Source organism: Convolutriloba macropyga, chromosome 5 (assembly GCF_964194025.1).
Source record: "Convolutriloba macropyga chromosome 5, txConMacr16.3, whole genome shotgun sequence".
In the NCBI taxonomy this organism is placed as follows: Eukaryota; Metazoa; Xenacoelomorpha; order Acoela; family Convolutidae; genus Convolutriloba; species Convolutriloba macropyga.
In genome coordinates this window covers 15692470-15709703 of record NC_134472.1, presented here as the reverse complement: position 1 = coordinate 15709703, position 17234 = coordinate 15692470, and the positions used below count along the sequence as shown (strand labels likewise).

At 37.1% G+C, this 17234-nt stretch overlaps 1 protein-coding gene across 1 annotated transcript in view; it reads right to left on the bottom strand.

Annotated features, from left to right (window-relative positions):
* LOC142340286 (carbohydrate sulfotransferase 9-like) overlaps positions 1–16233 on the bottom strand; it is a 38256-nt gene extending 22023 nt beyond the window's left edge. Inside the window, exon 1 of the mRNA XM_075390859.1 lies at positions 15876–16233. Coding sequence (XP_075246974.1) covers positions 15876–16137 — 262 coding nt within the window. The 5' untranslated portion in view covers positions 16138–16233. The remainder of the gene's footprint in view (positions 1–15875) is intronic.
* Between the last annotated feature and the right edge of the window lie 1001 nt (positions 16234–17234).

The following is a 17234-nucleotide window of genomic DNA, read 5'->3' as shown; positions in this document are numbered from 1 at the left end:
AATGCCCATCTCATTTAAAAGAGATAAAACATAATTATAAAAGGAAATTCTTAAAGGTGTATGAAGGCTCCACAAAACCACCACCGTATTATTCACGACTATTTCCAGTAATTGGAGATCACACATTATATTTTCAACTATTCGAACACCGTATCTTAACTTATTAATTCACTGCATTCGAACGTAAAAGGAGATAAACGAATGGAAACACAATTTAAAAACCTAATTTCTCATTTCTACCTTTACCCAAAAACATGTTCTTCTCCATCATGGACATCAATAATCATGATTACCCTTTCTAATCCTTAGTACTATTTCTATCCAAAATCCATTATAGTTTCCCCTAACTCTTGTTAAAGGACTTATTGGATATGCACAACAAAATGTTTAACTAACAGACCTCAAAACTACAAAATATTGTATCAATGAACTCACGGAAATAATGGATGCGTGTACAGCGAATTAGCTAAGGCATGGTACACTAGAAACACTCAAGAAGCTCTATTATTTAAATGTAAAAACAACAAGAGCGTGAATATAAAGCACAACAAAAAACTTTTCACATGCCATTACAAAACCCTCTGTTCACAGCCACATAATAAACTCTCTCCAATTGTTCATTTTCGAACATACAAAAAGATATTAAAAACAAGTGGAACAGTTGGCTCAATTTTTGATTCATTGCAAAAATTGCTATGCTTTTTCTAAGTTTGATGTCGGCAAAATCAAGGATGAATTGAATATACCTCTAAAAAGCACAGCAGTATTCAAAAAACAACGCGCTACTCGCATAATTCTACAATTAAAAGAACTAGTACAAAATATACACGATATCCTAACACTTTTTGTTATAATTTCACTAGTCGACACCAATTCCTTAACTACAGGTGTCAAATTCATTAATCCCGTAAATTGGGGGACATGGAAGCACAATGCTGAGGCGAAAACCTTGTGGGGAGGGTTAGTAACCCAGGGTGTAGACGTGATCTGTAACCTCCTCGCGGTGCCCCCGGGTAACTACTGCTAGCTCAGTTAGTGGAAGTTAGCTAAGCAGATAGTCTGAGGAGTGTGCCCTAAGCAAGCCACCTTGGACTCAAAACAAATTTTCTGTGAATTCCTTGTCAGTCCGATACTCATCAGCGCAGGCATGAGCCTGAGATGAAGGAGTTGAGGCAGAGCTCGGAATAGCGCCCTTGAAAGAAGGGAGCAAAAGTGGTTGTTGGCGGGACCCTGTGAACAAAAGTGGCTCTTGTAGTCATGTCTCGCTGACTTCAACTGTTGGAAATGTCTCCAATATGCGAAAGATGGTCAAAGATAACTGATTCGAAAGTCAACAAAGTAACTAAAGTGAAATCGAGACTAGTAGATGAGGTTTTGATCGTTTAGTAGTGAATTGGCTAGACTCCAATATAAGTCTCTTGCGAACTCTAATTGACCAGAAATCTTTGTTAGTAGGCAACGAACGCAAGGTTAGTATGGTTGAGATGTGAGTGAACTTGAGATGAATGCTACACTGTATTCACTGAACGTTGATAAGTAGTGGATGAGAAAACTGTGTGTGATCCCTGCGCACAATTAGTATCTGAAATGAAAGTCCTCTAGTAGGAAAAACTGTGTAAGGTCCAGACAAGATAGATGTAGTGGTAGTCACAGAAATAGCATCACAGAGTAGTGTTGCAATTGTGATCGCAGAGCTAAAAGATAAAGAGTGACTACACTACATGTTTGGTCCAGACAACACATGCTCTGCTAAGTCCCGAAAGATGGTATTAAGGAGACTTGAGGCTCACGGGACTCGACTCCTCAAAGAGCTAGACCCCAGATGGTCTTAGCACCGATGCTCTGGTCTTCATGACTTGGAATTCATTCCTCTAAAGGTCTGATGACTAAATACCTGAGGCTTCGGCCAAAGGGGAGGTGCAATCCCGTAATTATTCCTAAGAAGGAAGAATCCCGTAAAATCGTATTATATGCTCGTCAAATCACCGCAATGATTGACGAAACTGAATACAATTGGCCAATTGAGCCAATTGAAATCATTTTAACTGTAATAAAAGGACGGTTTTCTCAACAGCCGGCATGAACAGTGCATATAACCATCTGCAACCAGATAAACCTTTACAACTGTTAAATAGTTTTGTTTTTGCAGGAGAGTATTTCAAATAAAAAAGTCACATCTGACAACATGAATGGTAAACCAGGGAAACCAGAATGATAATAGAGACAATCGAGCCAATTCTCGACATAGAAGCCCTAATAGCACTTCGAACTTAAATTTTAAACCATATTACGATACTAGTAACTTTAAACCACCGAGTAGAGCGGGTTCAACATACCCTAGCCTACAAAACTTTCAAAACAAACCAAAATTTACAATAAAAACCAATTATCGTAGTAATTCTCGAGCACAATCAGCTAATTATATTAGAGAAGGAAATCGATCACCACAACCATTTTCATGCAATCGCTTCCGAAAGGTACGAAAATATATTAAATCACTCTTAGATCAAAAACAGCAGATGACACAACGTCTCATAATGAACAAACTGAAACACAAAATGTTTCAGAATAACAACGTTTGGAACAGCAATTTTATGATTTACTCATAGAACTAAATCAAGACACACACAATGAATGTTTCAATAGCCTGGATGATTGTAATACTCTCACTGAAAAATACATCTGTTCTACATCATGTAAAAAGCCCGATTGGAATTTTACCCCTTACACTTTTTACATAACACACACACCTTACCATACTAAACGGATTTCAGAAACACACCTTGAAATTGACTTTCAAATGACTCAGGAGCTACACTTAATTTACTAAAAAATGATACTCAAAACGAAAATGAAGAATTTTACGATTTTAAGTTAAAAAATCAACATTTGTCCTCTCAGCAGCAAACAATACTAAACTACGGTCAAACGGAACTGTAAAACTTGATCTTTACTCAGATGTAACCGAACATAGAATACATCAAAGTACCAATTTCAATTTGAATTTTTACGTTTCAAACACCAAATTTAACAATCTGGTAACACTATTCTCGGAAAAATATTAAGAAACTATAAAATGCCCATCTCATTTAAAAGAGATAAAACATAATTAAAAAAGGAAATTCTTAAAGGTCTATGAAGGCTCCACAAAACCACCACCGTAATATTCACGACTATGTCCAGTAATTGGAGATCACACATTATAATTTCAACTATCGAACACCGTATCTTAACTTATTCATTCACTGCATTCGAAGGTAAAAGTAGATAAACGAATGGAATAAAATTTATAAACCTAATTTCTCATTTCTACCGTTACCCAAAAACCTGTTCTTCTCCATCAAGGACATCAATAATCATGATTACCCTTTCCAATCCTTTATACAAACTCTATCCAAAATCCATTATAACCTCCCCTAACTCTTGTTAAAGGACTTATTGGATATGCACAACAAAATGTTTCACTAATAGATCTCAAAACTACAAACTATTGTATCAATGAACTCACAGAATTAATGGATGCGTATACAGCGAATTAGCTAATGCATGGTACACTAGAAAAACTCAAGAAGCTCTATTATTTAAATCTAAAAACGACAAGAGCGTGAGTATAAAGCACAACAAAAAACTTTTCACATGCCAATACAAAACCCTCTGTTCAGAGCCACATAATAAACTCTCTCCAATTGTTCATTTTCGAACATACAAAAAGATATTAAAAACAAGTGGAACAGTTGGCTCAATTTTTGATTCATTGCAAAAATTGCTATGCTTTTTCTAAGTTTGATGTCGGCAAAATCAAGGATGAGTTGAATATACCTCTAAAAAGCACAGCAGTATCCAAAAAACAACGCGCTACTCGCATAATTCTACAAATAAAAGAACTAGTACAAAATATACACGATATCCAAACACCTTTTGTTATAATTTCACCAGTAAAGACCAATTCCTTAACTACAGGTGTCAAATTCATTAATCCCGTAATTATTCCTAAGAAGGACGAATCCCGTAAAATCGTATTATATGCTCGTCAAATCACCGCAATGATTGACGAAACTGAATGCAATTGGCCAATTGAGCCAATTGAAATCATTTTAACTGTAATAAAAGGACGGTTTTCTCAACAGCTGGCATGAACAGTGTATATAACCAACTGCTACCAGATAAACCTTTACAACTGTTAAATAATTTTGTTATTGCAGGAGAGCAATATTGTTTTAAATGCCTGTTCTACGCTATTTCATTCAACCCAGCCGCCTTCTCATCATTTATGAGTAGTTTTCTTAAACCAATAATTCGACAAAACAAAATAACCATATATTTAGACGACGGTTTTATTACAAGGTACTACAACAGAAACAATGTTACTAAATATAGATAAATTTCATAAAAATCTCAAAGAAGAACAATTTTAAGCCGCTGCAGATAGATCCTTCTTCTTTTTAGAATCGGTATAATTTCTATGACACCAGATAAAAAGTAAACACATCCACCTACTTGAATCAAAATTTGATAGCTTCCTGAAATTACAACCACCAAAGAACAATAAAGAAATACAAAGTTATGTTAGATTTTTTTATCTCTAAATATATCTACAAATTACAGGTAATAATACGACCTTTCTATGTCCAACTCCGAGGTACTGTTTACATTAAATGGACACCAGAAATCCAACAAAACTTTGGTAGAGTTAAAAAAGACTACGTTAACTCACTGACGGCAGACTACGTCTCGCTATCCCTAACTCGGAAAAAGCATTTTATATTTTATGCGATGTCTCTAACTATGATATCGGCAACTTACTTCTTCTGAAAAACCAATTTGGAAAAATGGAACTCGTTTCCGCAAAGTCCCGTTTTTTCTCCACAACTGAAATTCAACTCTCCACTACTCTCCGAGATTGCGCGGCTATAATTAATACACTTTCTGAATACGAATTTTTCATCCAATGATCTTAACACCCTATTATTTTATACAGAGATCACCAACCCATACTCTTTTTGTTCTCATAAAAGAATGAACCAGACGACTGGGTTTATAAGGTTCAACTCATCCATATGAAATTCCCAAACTTACATATTTTGAACAAAAGGGAACACTTGAACTCACTTCCAGTTTGAACTCACTTCCAGACTTATTAAGTCGTTCACTAACAAGAACAACAACACAAAACGAACATCGTCTACGAGCTGTAGAAATACCAGATTCAATTGAGTTCTTCATGACGCACAACCAACAAACACAAGCAAAAAACTGCCACTATGCTGTATCAAATTCACAAATTAACTACAGAAACTGTAGAATCAACTCATTTTCCAATAAATCCTCAAATAAATGACAACAATTTTAAAGTACAATTAGAAAATGATCAGTATCTTCCTGTCTCATAGCACGAATACAAGATAAAAGCACAACAATAGAAAACGTGCAAAATAACCAAACTAAACAAGCAAAACCTAATCGAACACTAAAAGAAACATACCCAATAGTACAACATACTGATGTTATTTTAAACACCAACAAAAAAGAAACATTAACTTTTGAACCACAAAATGCGAATTATGCAGAACTGATAAATATTATAAAATGTTTACTTCCTGCAATGGATAATTTTATCCCTAAATCACCGGAAATTTATAAACATTTCTATTATCAAAAAATTGAAATCAACGACACGTTTCAACAAGAAACACAAAAACAAGACTCTGGTTTACGACAACAAATTCTTTGGAAACAATATACAAATCTCCCTGCTACCCACACTTGTACAATAAGGGACTGTTAGACTATTATTGCAGTTTAGATGACTTAAGTATAAATGAACCAAACCACCTATTTTACCACATACATGAGACACAAACACCAAAAATCTGTTTATCACTCTCTCTTTCCTTTTAGCAGTTTTTCACATAGCACTTTCACATGTTCTCTCAGGCCATCCCGGTTGTGAGGAAACATAAGCAACATTGAAAAAACTACTATATTCCGAATAACAAAGCATGAATAGCAATTCAAACGCAAGATTGCCTAAATTGCCAGGCAAGCAAATTCAAGCCAATCCTCTTTATGGCTCCATAGCAGCCGTTTTTGGAAGTTTCAGCATATTTCAACTACCGTATCCCAATGGAAACAAAGAGACCAATCTTCCCGTCTTCAGACGGAAACTCCTACATCTACTTCTTAATAGACATCTTCACACACTATGTTGTTCTCAGCCCTTAACACAAAAATGATTCAGCTTACGCATTGAACGTATTGTTTGATCATTGGATAGTTAAGTTCGGAATACTAGATATTTTTGTTACACTTATCGGAAACGAACAAATTAACGGAGAATTCACACATTTTGGCCGTACTTATAACGTACAATTTAAACCACGCACACCGTTGGCACATTGGTCAAACAGGCTGATAGAAAACAACAATAGGCAATTTAATACATTTCATTGAACAGTTTTAGATACACAATACGACAAGTGGTCACAAAAAGTGAAATCCTTCCCCTTTGTCCTCAACTCGCAAGTTAGAACAATTATGGGTCTTTCACTCCATGAACTTGTTTTTGGAATCAAGCCCAAAAAACCTATAAAGTTCAATCTATCTTCCACTACCGATAGTTTTGGAAATTGAAATTTTAGCCCTTCACAAACTTCCCCAAGTTATTCTTTCCTTACAAAAACACACGTTGATCATCTTGGCGACCTTCCACAAATTAAAAAACAACGAAAGGGAACTTTTGCACACTGGTTCATTTGTTGCAAAAAATACAATCAGACGTTTATTTTGAAGTACACAACTATCTCAACTAGAATAAACATCTACGCACATTTATAAACCGCCGTTTTTGAACGGCCCAACAAATTAACATTTCAATTGTACATAAATTAAAATCAACCGGCCAAAAATTAACATTTCAATTGTACATAAAGCTCCGCAAGTTGGAATTTCAAATAAAATACAGCCACAAAAAACCCTTCACCGCAGTAGTATTGTTCCGTGTTCGTCAAGAGCAAATTGCGAAATTTTTCTCCAATACATCGTTGGTACATTTTTACCCTCAAAAACCGACTATCACACAGTCAAAATCCGTCTCGTCCAATCTAGACACCCCCAGCAAACCATCAAATGCAGACAAAGCGTCCCACCAACCACCTTATACCCGTCTAGAATACCCGAGACAAGCTCGGAAAACTACACTACTAGAAAGATATGCTTACGAAAACAACCGACAAAATTCTACAAAGTCTCTATACCACAGTAGAAAATTTCGGCTTTACGAACGATGCACTTTTAATGAACACATATACTACTGAAAACAAGTGCAAAAATTTCGTCTCTCGCTTTAGTTAGCCGAACAAAATTTAGCATAATACCTCAAATACTCCACTAAATGAAATCCCATAGAAATGCAAACTAGTAGTTCTCCTGCACGAGGGAGATAATTCGGGTAATTTTTTTACCTCTGTCCCCTAATACAATTATTTTCACAACACAGCTCTTTTTTTAAGCTAACTAAGCATACGCACTTTTTTGTCAACATGCTATCCTAGCAGAACCACAAAAACACGTCTATCAGGAAATGGAGATGATGGGAACACAGGCCATTCGCCTCGACGTTGAAAAAAAAATTAACTAAAAAGTAAGCTAGCAGCCGACCCATATATCGATCTAGGAATAATTCCCCAATATAATTAATTTAACGAGATATCAGTCCGTAACTTCTTTCGTGGTCAAGCCAAACCGCACCGTCTAAAATCACTTCACAGTCTTACTCGCCTGCAACTCAGTTGTCTCTCTCTTTCTCTCTCCTTCTTTGATTAAAACTCTAACTCTAAACTTTGCTCTCATTCTCTCACTTCTTAAATCTTATCTTGTTTCTCAAAACTTAGTCACTCCTTTATTTTAACTTAGAAGAACTCTAAGTTTCCTAAATTGAACTTTATAGTTCTCTCAAAAACTCAAAAGAATTGTCTCACAGTACAGTTCCTATCCCTCAAAGAACACTTTTAAATCAGCTCACAACAGCACAAGTGGATCAGTCTACAGCAAAACCAGTCAAATCAGCTCACAGCAGCCTTCTCTTTATCTTCAAGTTTTCAATTTTGCTACCATGAATGATATCTCACGTCTATACAACAGACAGGTTTGCAAAAAATTCGCAGCACAGACTTGAAGTGTTGTTTCGAAGAAATCTTTACGATTATACTTTTCGATATATCCAAAGTTTTAAAACAATTGAAATACACATTCAAGACAGCTTTTACAATCTAGACGACATCTTATTTTCACACATTTGCTGTAAATGCTTTTTTTATGTAAGAAATTTTAACAACCAATGAATTGCTCTTGTTTATCTTCCAATCTTTCCATCACAAGCCTCACCAAAATTATCTGAACTCCTTTATACTGATATATTATACAAAAATAACTTAGACGCTATTTGAGACTCCTTTGACATTAAGTATATTAAAGACCATTTTAAATTAGATGAACAGCAACAACAGTTTGCAAAACAAAACTGTATATCCACACAGAGTTCACAATTGAAGAATCACTAACAGTTTTTTCTGCTCATTTTTTAGATGTCGTCTACCAGCGTAATGTCCTCCCACCAAAATCATCCATCGCAGCAATCCGAGTTAGAATACCTACTTTAAATTTAAATATAATTGTTGTTCCAACCTCATATTATTACAAAATATTTTATTGCGATCACTGCCCCAATTTCGGGCAACGTTTTACATCACACTTGCGTTCCCTAATCAACAAACCAAAACCAACCCCATTAGTTTCCGAGTCTCAGAATCACCAAGTTCTTCTTACAACGACGCCACTAAACAATCCACAAAACATCCCAAAAAATATCATTGAAATATTTAAAAAGAAATTAATAGCACAAGAAACCGCGGACTACCCATACTTGGTCGGTACTACTGCCAAATCTACAGGTAGATCTCGTCCCACTGGACATTCCCCACCCCGCTTTACTCCATAGTGAGTAAATTCATACCCATATAACAAAGTCAAGCGCAAATACACCAAGCGCAAACACAACAACAAATGAACACGCACACTTTATTGAGGTACTCAGGCTTTAATGCAAATGCAACGTTTGAACAAACACCTTTCACACCTGCTCCACCATAGACAGCCCAGCCTGAATTATAAAATTTTTCAAACACACCACAGTTTTCCACTCAACCAATTAATTTTGACAACACAAACAAAACAAATAGTTCAGATTTGCCACAATCGATAACCACTGTCTGCCTCAAATATAAAGCAAACACCACGAGTTATTAGTCTCTCTCATGTCAGACGGTTCTGCCTCAGTATCTTTAAATTCTAATTTCGCTCACAAACTCCGTCACAAATTGCGAGTAATCCATTTAATCTGCCACAAGGACTAGAAACAAATATTGAACGTTTACTCTCTCAAGCTCACTTGAATCACTCTTATAGTATGGTTTATTAATCACCATGTTTTCAAAGATCACTATCCCTTTATTTTACAGGTATTTCACCTGTAACAACTCTTAGCTCAAATTCTCCCACTCTTGACCCAGATGAACATTTTCACCATTGTATTGGGAAGCAACCAGATACTACCAGAATTTACCCTACGCTACAGGACACTTTGCTTTTTATAATCTTTACTCAGGACTCCCTTACACATGTGCATTACAAATCTAATCTCGTTTTGTTTTATTTATTTTTTCCTCCTCATCACATTTAAAACCCCCTATCAAAATTGATAAACGTAATATCTATACTCCCAAATCAGGGGTACAAGATCTAATTGCCACACATTATGACTTCTCTCCACAACATATCTTAAGTGGGCAGTATTATAAACTTAATAAAATTGACGAAGATAAAATCAACCAGCGCCTTTTCAAATACTACCTGCCCAAGCCGCCATCTTTTTACAAATTTGAACTCTTCAAGTACGCGCATACGCCATACTTGGAAAAGTCAGCAAGAAAAAAATTTGCCACAAATTCTTTTTTAAAAGAGGCTTCCGGTTACACCACGATGATTGGTAAGTTAACAAAATGGAAATAGTTTCATTCCAAGAAAAATTGAGGCTCGTACGGAACTTGCGTGCCTTGGTCTCGTAGGTAAACATCATTATCACCCGCAGTTGATAAAATTTGATTTGCTTAACAACCTACGCTGGCAGGCTAACAGAAAAGCCAAACAAGGCTGTTTTCAACTGGATCGCTATTGAACTTTTGCTTTTCAGCATGGAAGTTTTGTAAATAACTGAAGAGACCACGATTGGATGCCAAACAACACTGATAACCCTTGAGCTAATTGCCCTTGACAAAATCCAAAATACGAATAATACACAGAAGCATAATGCACACATGTACACAGAAAATTTTCAGAACAATCTCTACGATGAGTGTGCACTCTCTTGCTCTGAGGTAATTACAACAGCAATCTATATATATATAAGTATATACACACAAATATAATTTTATATATATATATATTTATATATATATATATATGTAGATATATATATATATATATATATATATATATATATATATATATATATTTATATGAGGATATATAGTTTATCCAGTATTAACAAGGCTTTCATTTCTCTACAAGCAAGGCCTCTGCGGAATGTAAACATGTTCACACAACAATCCCTAACAATGCACTTTCGGTTACACCTTACAATAAAGCAAAAGACCAAAACGGTTACGTTATACAACAAGAATCACAAGTGTACAGAAAATCAGCAAAAGCACAAAATTTTTTGTAAATATGATTGATTTTGTGCAGTACATCCAAAGGTACAAATCGATGCTAAACTTGGTTACATGATTAGTAGAGGTTTATTAGAAATGGTCCACATGAATCTCTCAATATATAAAAAGCCCTGCGATCTCCTTCGTTATCTCCAACAAACCGCCTTTATCTTTCGAACACAAATGTTTCTTCCTCTAGGATACGCAATCACATATAATACATCAAAAAACACATTTGCCACTCTTAAAAGCTAGCTGTATTGTAGCTTCACATTTCCAATGTAAAACGGTATCCGGTATCTTCACCCCTCTATTTACTCGAGAATCAAGGTTTTGAACGTATACCTATATACTATGAAAACAAATTCTAATTTTTAGACCGAGTAACACGTAAAACGTTCCCTTGGTCTATTAAAGCACCATGAAAAGCTGACAATTGTTATCAGAAATTCCAATAGAAAGCGGATGTCGATGTCTCATATCGCTTAACGCCTTACCCAATTAAAGCGCGAAACCAGTTACAAACCTTCATATCCAATGAAATAAACCGCAACTTCACCCACGCGGACTTCACTGCACTTTAATTTGGCATTTATAGCCAACAAGATTGGACTAACTCTATAAACGAAAATGTAATTTAACCGATAAGTAGATGACGTAGCTGAGAAATTTGAAGTTTCACAAGCCTTTAATTTCGCCGATCTAGCAAAACATGCACATTTACAAGCACAATTTTCGGAGTTGCAAAGTCAATACACAAATTATTTTCATAAACTCTTTATTAAAGGAAAAAAATTTACACTTCTTCGTCTTGATTGTCGTGACCTTACCAACGGCAACTATTTAAAAGACTCCCTCATCTGAATCTTTGAATACCCATGGTACGTATTAAAAAAGCCATAATATGGACAGTATTCAATTCCTTACGACGTCTATTTGGTCTATTTCGTAGCGCCCTAAATGTACATAATGTTTAATCACTTTTAGGACTTAATATCACATTAGTTAAAATTAAAACATCAGGACTTTTTGGTGTATTCTCGCAAACTATTTTCCATGTCTCACAGACAATTTCTTCTCACTATAAACCACCACCACCAAAGAAAAGACGAAAACACTCTGTTGATAGTAGCACTCCACATATTTAGAACGAATAGATATTATTACTCAGAAAGTTTGAAAATTTGTCAAAGAAATTTTCCTCTACTGTAAACAATATTTATAGCAATCATAGAGCCTCAACTCTCCCCACATCAATTTGTTAATGCTTTGAATTACCAATACAGTCGCAACCAAAATCGGACTTTAAATCCCTACACTTACACACCTGTAATTCTAGCAAAAGAAAACAACCACGAGTTATTTCACTATCTAAAGATTCTTTTGAGGATAAACCTGATTTCCAGGAAACCCCGGAAGGACTTGCTTTGAATTTGCCTAGTAATTGTATATGACCTTTGTTTTGTTTAAGAGACACCACAGCTGTCAAACCCAACTCTAACGACGGAGGATTGCCAATCCCTTCAAATGTCGACCCAGCAGCATACGATATAATCATGCTAGATGTCGAAGACTTTCTTCATTCGCCGTTGACACCCATGGTACTGTCGCCCCCAATAGCTGGACCACTTTGCGAGATGCAAAGACCGGCCCACTTCACGATGGCCAAGTGCTGTCCATATCCACAGTCTGTAGATTCAGACTTAACCGAGGCTGAACCTAGTGCCTTCAGTCGCCACTTCTTTCTACTCATCGGGAACTGACTTTGTTTATTGAGAGTGACATAAGTTCAGCAAATGCAACTGTAGGACTCATCAGTTCGTCACAACCACTGCTCGTACAAGGGCAGCAACCGGTGCCAGAGCAACCACAATCATTTCAACCAGTGCCACAACCACTGCTTTCGGTGCCAAAAGCCAACATCACAACCCCCACACAGATCTTCTTGGGCCGACGAGGTTGCAGCCGAACATCCGGGCCGCTCCAAACCCGAGACACTGGTCGCGAAATGGGCTTACTGTGTAGGAATCTGTGGCACCCATCCCCGTTCACGACCTCTTGTCTACCCTCAGCCTGTGATACCCACGCGCCTGTGTCACAGCCCACAAATATCGAGATATGGAGCATCCACAGTTCCTTCACCTCGACCTCAGCAATCTTTACCTCAGCCTCCTTTATATGATTGGCCAACTTCGAACGACATCTACCCTTGAACGGACCTTTTGCTACGAAGACGTCCTCAACCCACGACGCACGAACTCTACCATGTACTTGCATCAACGATCCAGGCCTCACACTCGCCTGCACGGTTGACGGCATGCCCACCCAAGGGCCCATAAACTTCATCCTCTAAACATCGTGCAAATCTATTTACCCCCCCCCCCCCAAAGCACATTCCACAGAGCACATGGACCGAACTTTAGATTTTACCAGTTTACAAATCCTCTCTGTGTTAACACTGAACACGGTGTTCACGTTCCTGAAAAAATTACTGATGTTTCTACGCCGCCTCAAAAAACGTTGACACCCACGGCCAGCTCGTGCCCTCTGGGGAGACTTGAAATTGAACATGTGGATGAGGGACGTGATAAGGACCTCCCCCAGATTGTCTTCATTTTCCCATCAATCCCGGCTTCATGAAAATATTTTGGCACTGGTCCAAATATTTCTTCGCCCTGGTTGATTCCCGGAACGACTATTGGAACACGATACTCGCGAGAGATGTCTCCTCTATCCTATTTACAGAAATACGAACCCTTCTACCTGCAGTTTGTTTTTTTGCATCTAACTCAAATGGATGTGAATAATCAAACAAGGTAGGTCAACAGGACAAAGATGCTACACACAATTCACAATTATCTATTTGTCTAGCACCATTTTCATCGGAATAAAACCTTGATTCACATAAACTCACGTCTACACTATGCTAACACCAAACTCAGTTCGCCCTACTGCCTTAATTACAATTATGTCGTCAACCCCAACTATTGTGAGTGCAAATTACGTAAATTTGACCCCATAAAGAACTAATTCCTGTCTTCGCCACTCTACGCGAAAAAAACATCCACCCTTACTTGTCCCTATTGAATATCTCCTAACCTGATTTCGAGTTTGAACTCCGCACATATGCCACTGTCCTACTACATTGGGCCACTGACCCAACAACTCCAAGACTCACCGCTGTACTCATCTCATTTTTTAGTATATCCTTTTCTCCTTTTTGACAATTGAAGACTAGGATCAGTTCTTTTCTTCTTTTCTCCGGTCGGAGTTTACTCTACGACTACAAGCGATCCTCCAACTGAGAATAAGTCCTCACTATGGGACAGTGAGAGTCAGTTGGTTACTTTATCAGGAACGATGTTACTGACCAGCACGCCCTGTAACTGGCACCCTCGTTAGCTTCACATTCGACAAATATGTGGATTATTTACTGACGACTCTTGTCAATACTTCACTGACAGGGACTTCTGACGACGGCTCAAGTCACAAACGCCAACACACAACGTGGATGGCGCATCCAACGTGTTTCTGACCTAAACAACAGACAACTCACAGATTCTGGCCAAAATCTCTTAACCCCGAATGAATGTAGCTGTAGAAAGACTGCATGTACACTTTAAGCCAATCAAAGACTGAGGAGACACTGTTCTCTTTCAAATAGCGCTAACTCCACTAACTGTAGTCAGTCTATTAGGGTAGTTGCACGACGTGTATACCTCTGACTCCGGTGTTACTCTTTATAACAACCGTTATAATCGAAGTATATCTTCAGTGTTTCATAGAGTCGGTTAGTCATAGAGATACTTCGCGCGCAGAAATAAGTAGCTCTAACTCTTTATCATTTAAGGCTGTAAAAGCCCATCTTGGGTCTGCCTTATATTGTGTAATAAGCGATTTGGTTTTCTACTGTTGCAAATACACACTCCCGAGAAGATAAGAAAGTTGAATTATATTATCTAATCATGAAAACGTTATGATCCGTGACGTAAACCGAATCTGTAAGAGCTTGTATTATCAATTCCAAAACCATTCGACAGGGAGCACGATTAGACCAGGCATCAATTATTATCCTGTGCGACTATGGCTCTGCGATAATGCAAAGCAATAATTTGGCAAGAAGTACAGCGTCCACTGAAGTTCGTAGATAACCATATTAGGATCAAAGTTCTTCGAAAATGCAGAAAGTATCGAACAAACAACTGTTTTTTTCTTGAAATATTGAACAAATGAGTTGAAAGTTTTGAAAACCATGTTTGGTCTCAAATTAAACAATTTTTAAATCAAATAAGCGTAACCTTTGGTTCAAATTACTGTGGCTAGAAATCGATTCCTGCCTCTGTGTGCGAACTGCGCCGAATATGGTGCAAAATAAGTAGGCGTCAAAAAGTAACCCCCAGGCTGTTTATTCCCCGCTGATAGGGAACACTCACCACCTAACATACTAGCAGATAACTTCTAGGCTAATCTTATGAAGAATGCGGTTAACATTTTCGTATTTATGATATTTGGTAACCAGAAATTTCGATTGCTTTGGAGTTTCCTTTTTAAAAAAAGCAGACAAAAATTTATAGGCGGACTCTGCCAACCAAGATAAAAAACTTGCTCCTCATCTACGGTTAATAGGAATTTTCAAACCTTTATACTTTTTCCAAGTTTAGAGTTTTATTCAAATTCTGCAACACATATCACTATAAAAAACCGTGTGAGAACACACACAAAATTGTGTATTTGCAGACATTTTTTTGGCCGAAAAGACACAGTATTATGGCATGAATCTCTCGAATTTAAAATAATTTTGCATGAATCTCTCGCGTTGGCCATGATGATGTTTCATATGAGTGACAAATTTTCATATACATTTTCAGATATCACATAAAATCTCACGTGGTTTCCAGCCGAAATCTTGCCAACGCATAAAAGCCAAAATTATTTCTTTTTCATGAAAAACAACTCAAAGTCTCCAGTAAACCACATAAAAAACGCAATACTCAACCATAGAGTTTTTTGTCATGTAAAAACATACGAGTTACACCTATTACAGAAAAGAATGTGAGATCTCATAAGAGAAAACTTTCAGTTGAGGAAACAGAGTGGAGGAAAGAATACCTGTTTTTGGTATGCGACACTCGTAGCAAGGATACGGATCGAAAAGAGTAATCGATTTTATGTCCAACGACTTGAACCTGAGCCAATAACGACGGCAAAATGACCTCAAATGTCTCATTCTCAAAAATTGAATATCATCGAGGTCACCAAAATACTGTCTTTCCAAGTCCACTAAATAACGACCATTTTCCGGGAACACAGATTTGAAATCAGCTAAGCTTATTTCGTGAAGTCCAGAAAAGTTAGCATGCGCATCCAACATTAAATCGGTTCGAGGAAAAGTATTTTTTGCACTCAGGCGAAGCAGTAATCGGATGAAAAAACTATCAGGATCAGTCCAATGAAAAAGAGTTGATAGACCAATAATTATAAAAACCATCCGCAGTACTTGAATCTTTGGGAATCTGGTCATCGCTATTATGGTTACTAAATGCTTAGTTATAACTAATACTACTACAGTTATGTCAATAAGTCATCGTTAAATTTCTAGGATTATTTATATTGTATTTTGCATCAAACAAACTAAATACTAAATAGCCATATATGATGGTATCGTTGGTTCATGGTATCAATAGCCATATATGATGGTATCGTTGCAAGCAACTGTTGACAACACATCCCAAGTCGAGGTTATAATTTGTCCTCGTTTATGACGCAGACCGTTTTTGAACGCACACAGGGGGTATGGCGCGTTCAAACATACACAGGCGAGGATTTTTTTTTGAACGAGCAACATAAACGCACCAAGTACTTACGGTCGAGCCAAAGTCTGCCCCATAGACGAGCCAAAAACTGCCCCATAGACGCACCAACTCTGCAACATAGACGAGCCAAAAACTGTCCCATAGGCGCACCACTTCTGCAACATAGACGAGCCACCTTCAGCCCCACAGACGAGCTAGAAACTTTATCATAGGCGAGCTAACGTCTGCACCATACACTTTTTTACATCTTTTTTATAAAGTACTGTCGGAAAATTATCTCAAGTTGATTGAAAAAAATCAACTTTTTGAGATTTTCCAGTATGTTCTGGGTGTGTTTCCCTCCTCCTTTTCTCAACCGGGCTGGGGACCGGCTACGGCGGAGTTACAAACAAACAACTATAGGAGAATTGAGCAGAGCACTAGCTAAAAAAACTGGGCTCGAAAAGCTCTCTCCAAAACAGAAACACTTAACAGACAAAGTAAAATAATAACTGGAATAAATAATCAATATAAATATAATAAATATAATAAACACGTTCCACTCAGGGGTAAACACGATCCACGCATAGATTAACACCATAATGAAACAAGGAGGTACGTTAATGTGCGATTGCACATAATGTTCCAACTATTCTCATTGTCAAACATTTTTTCT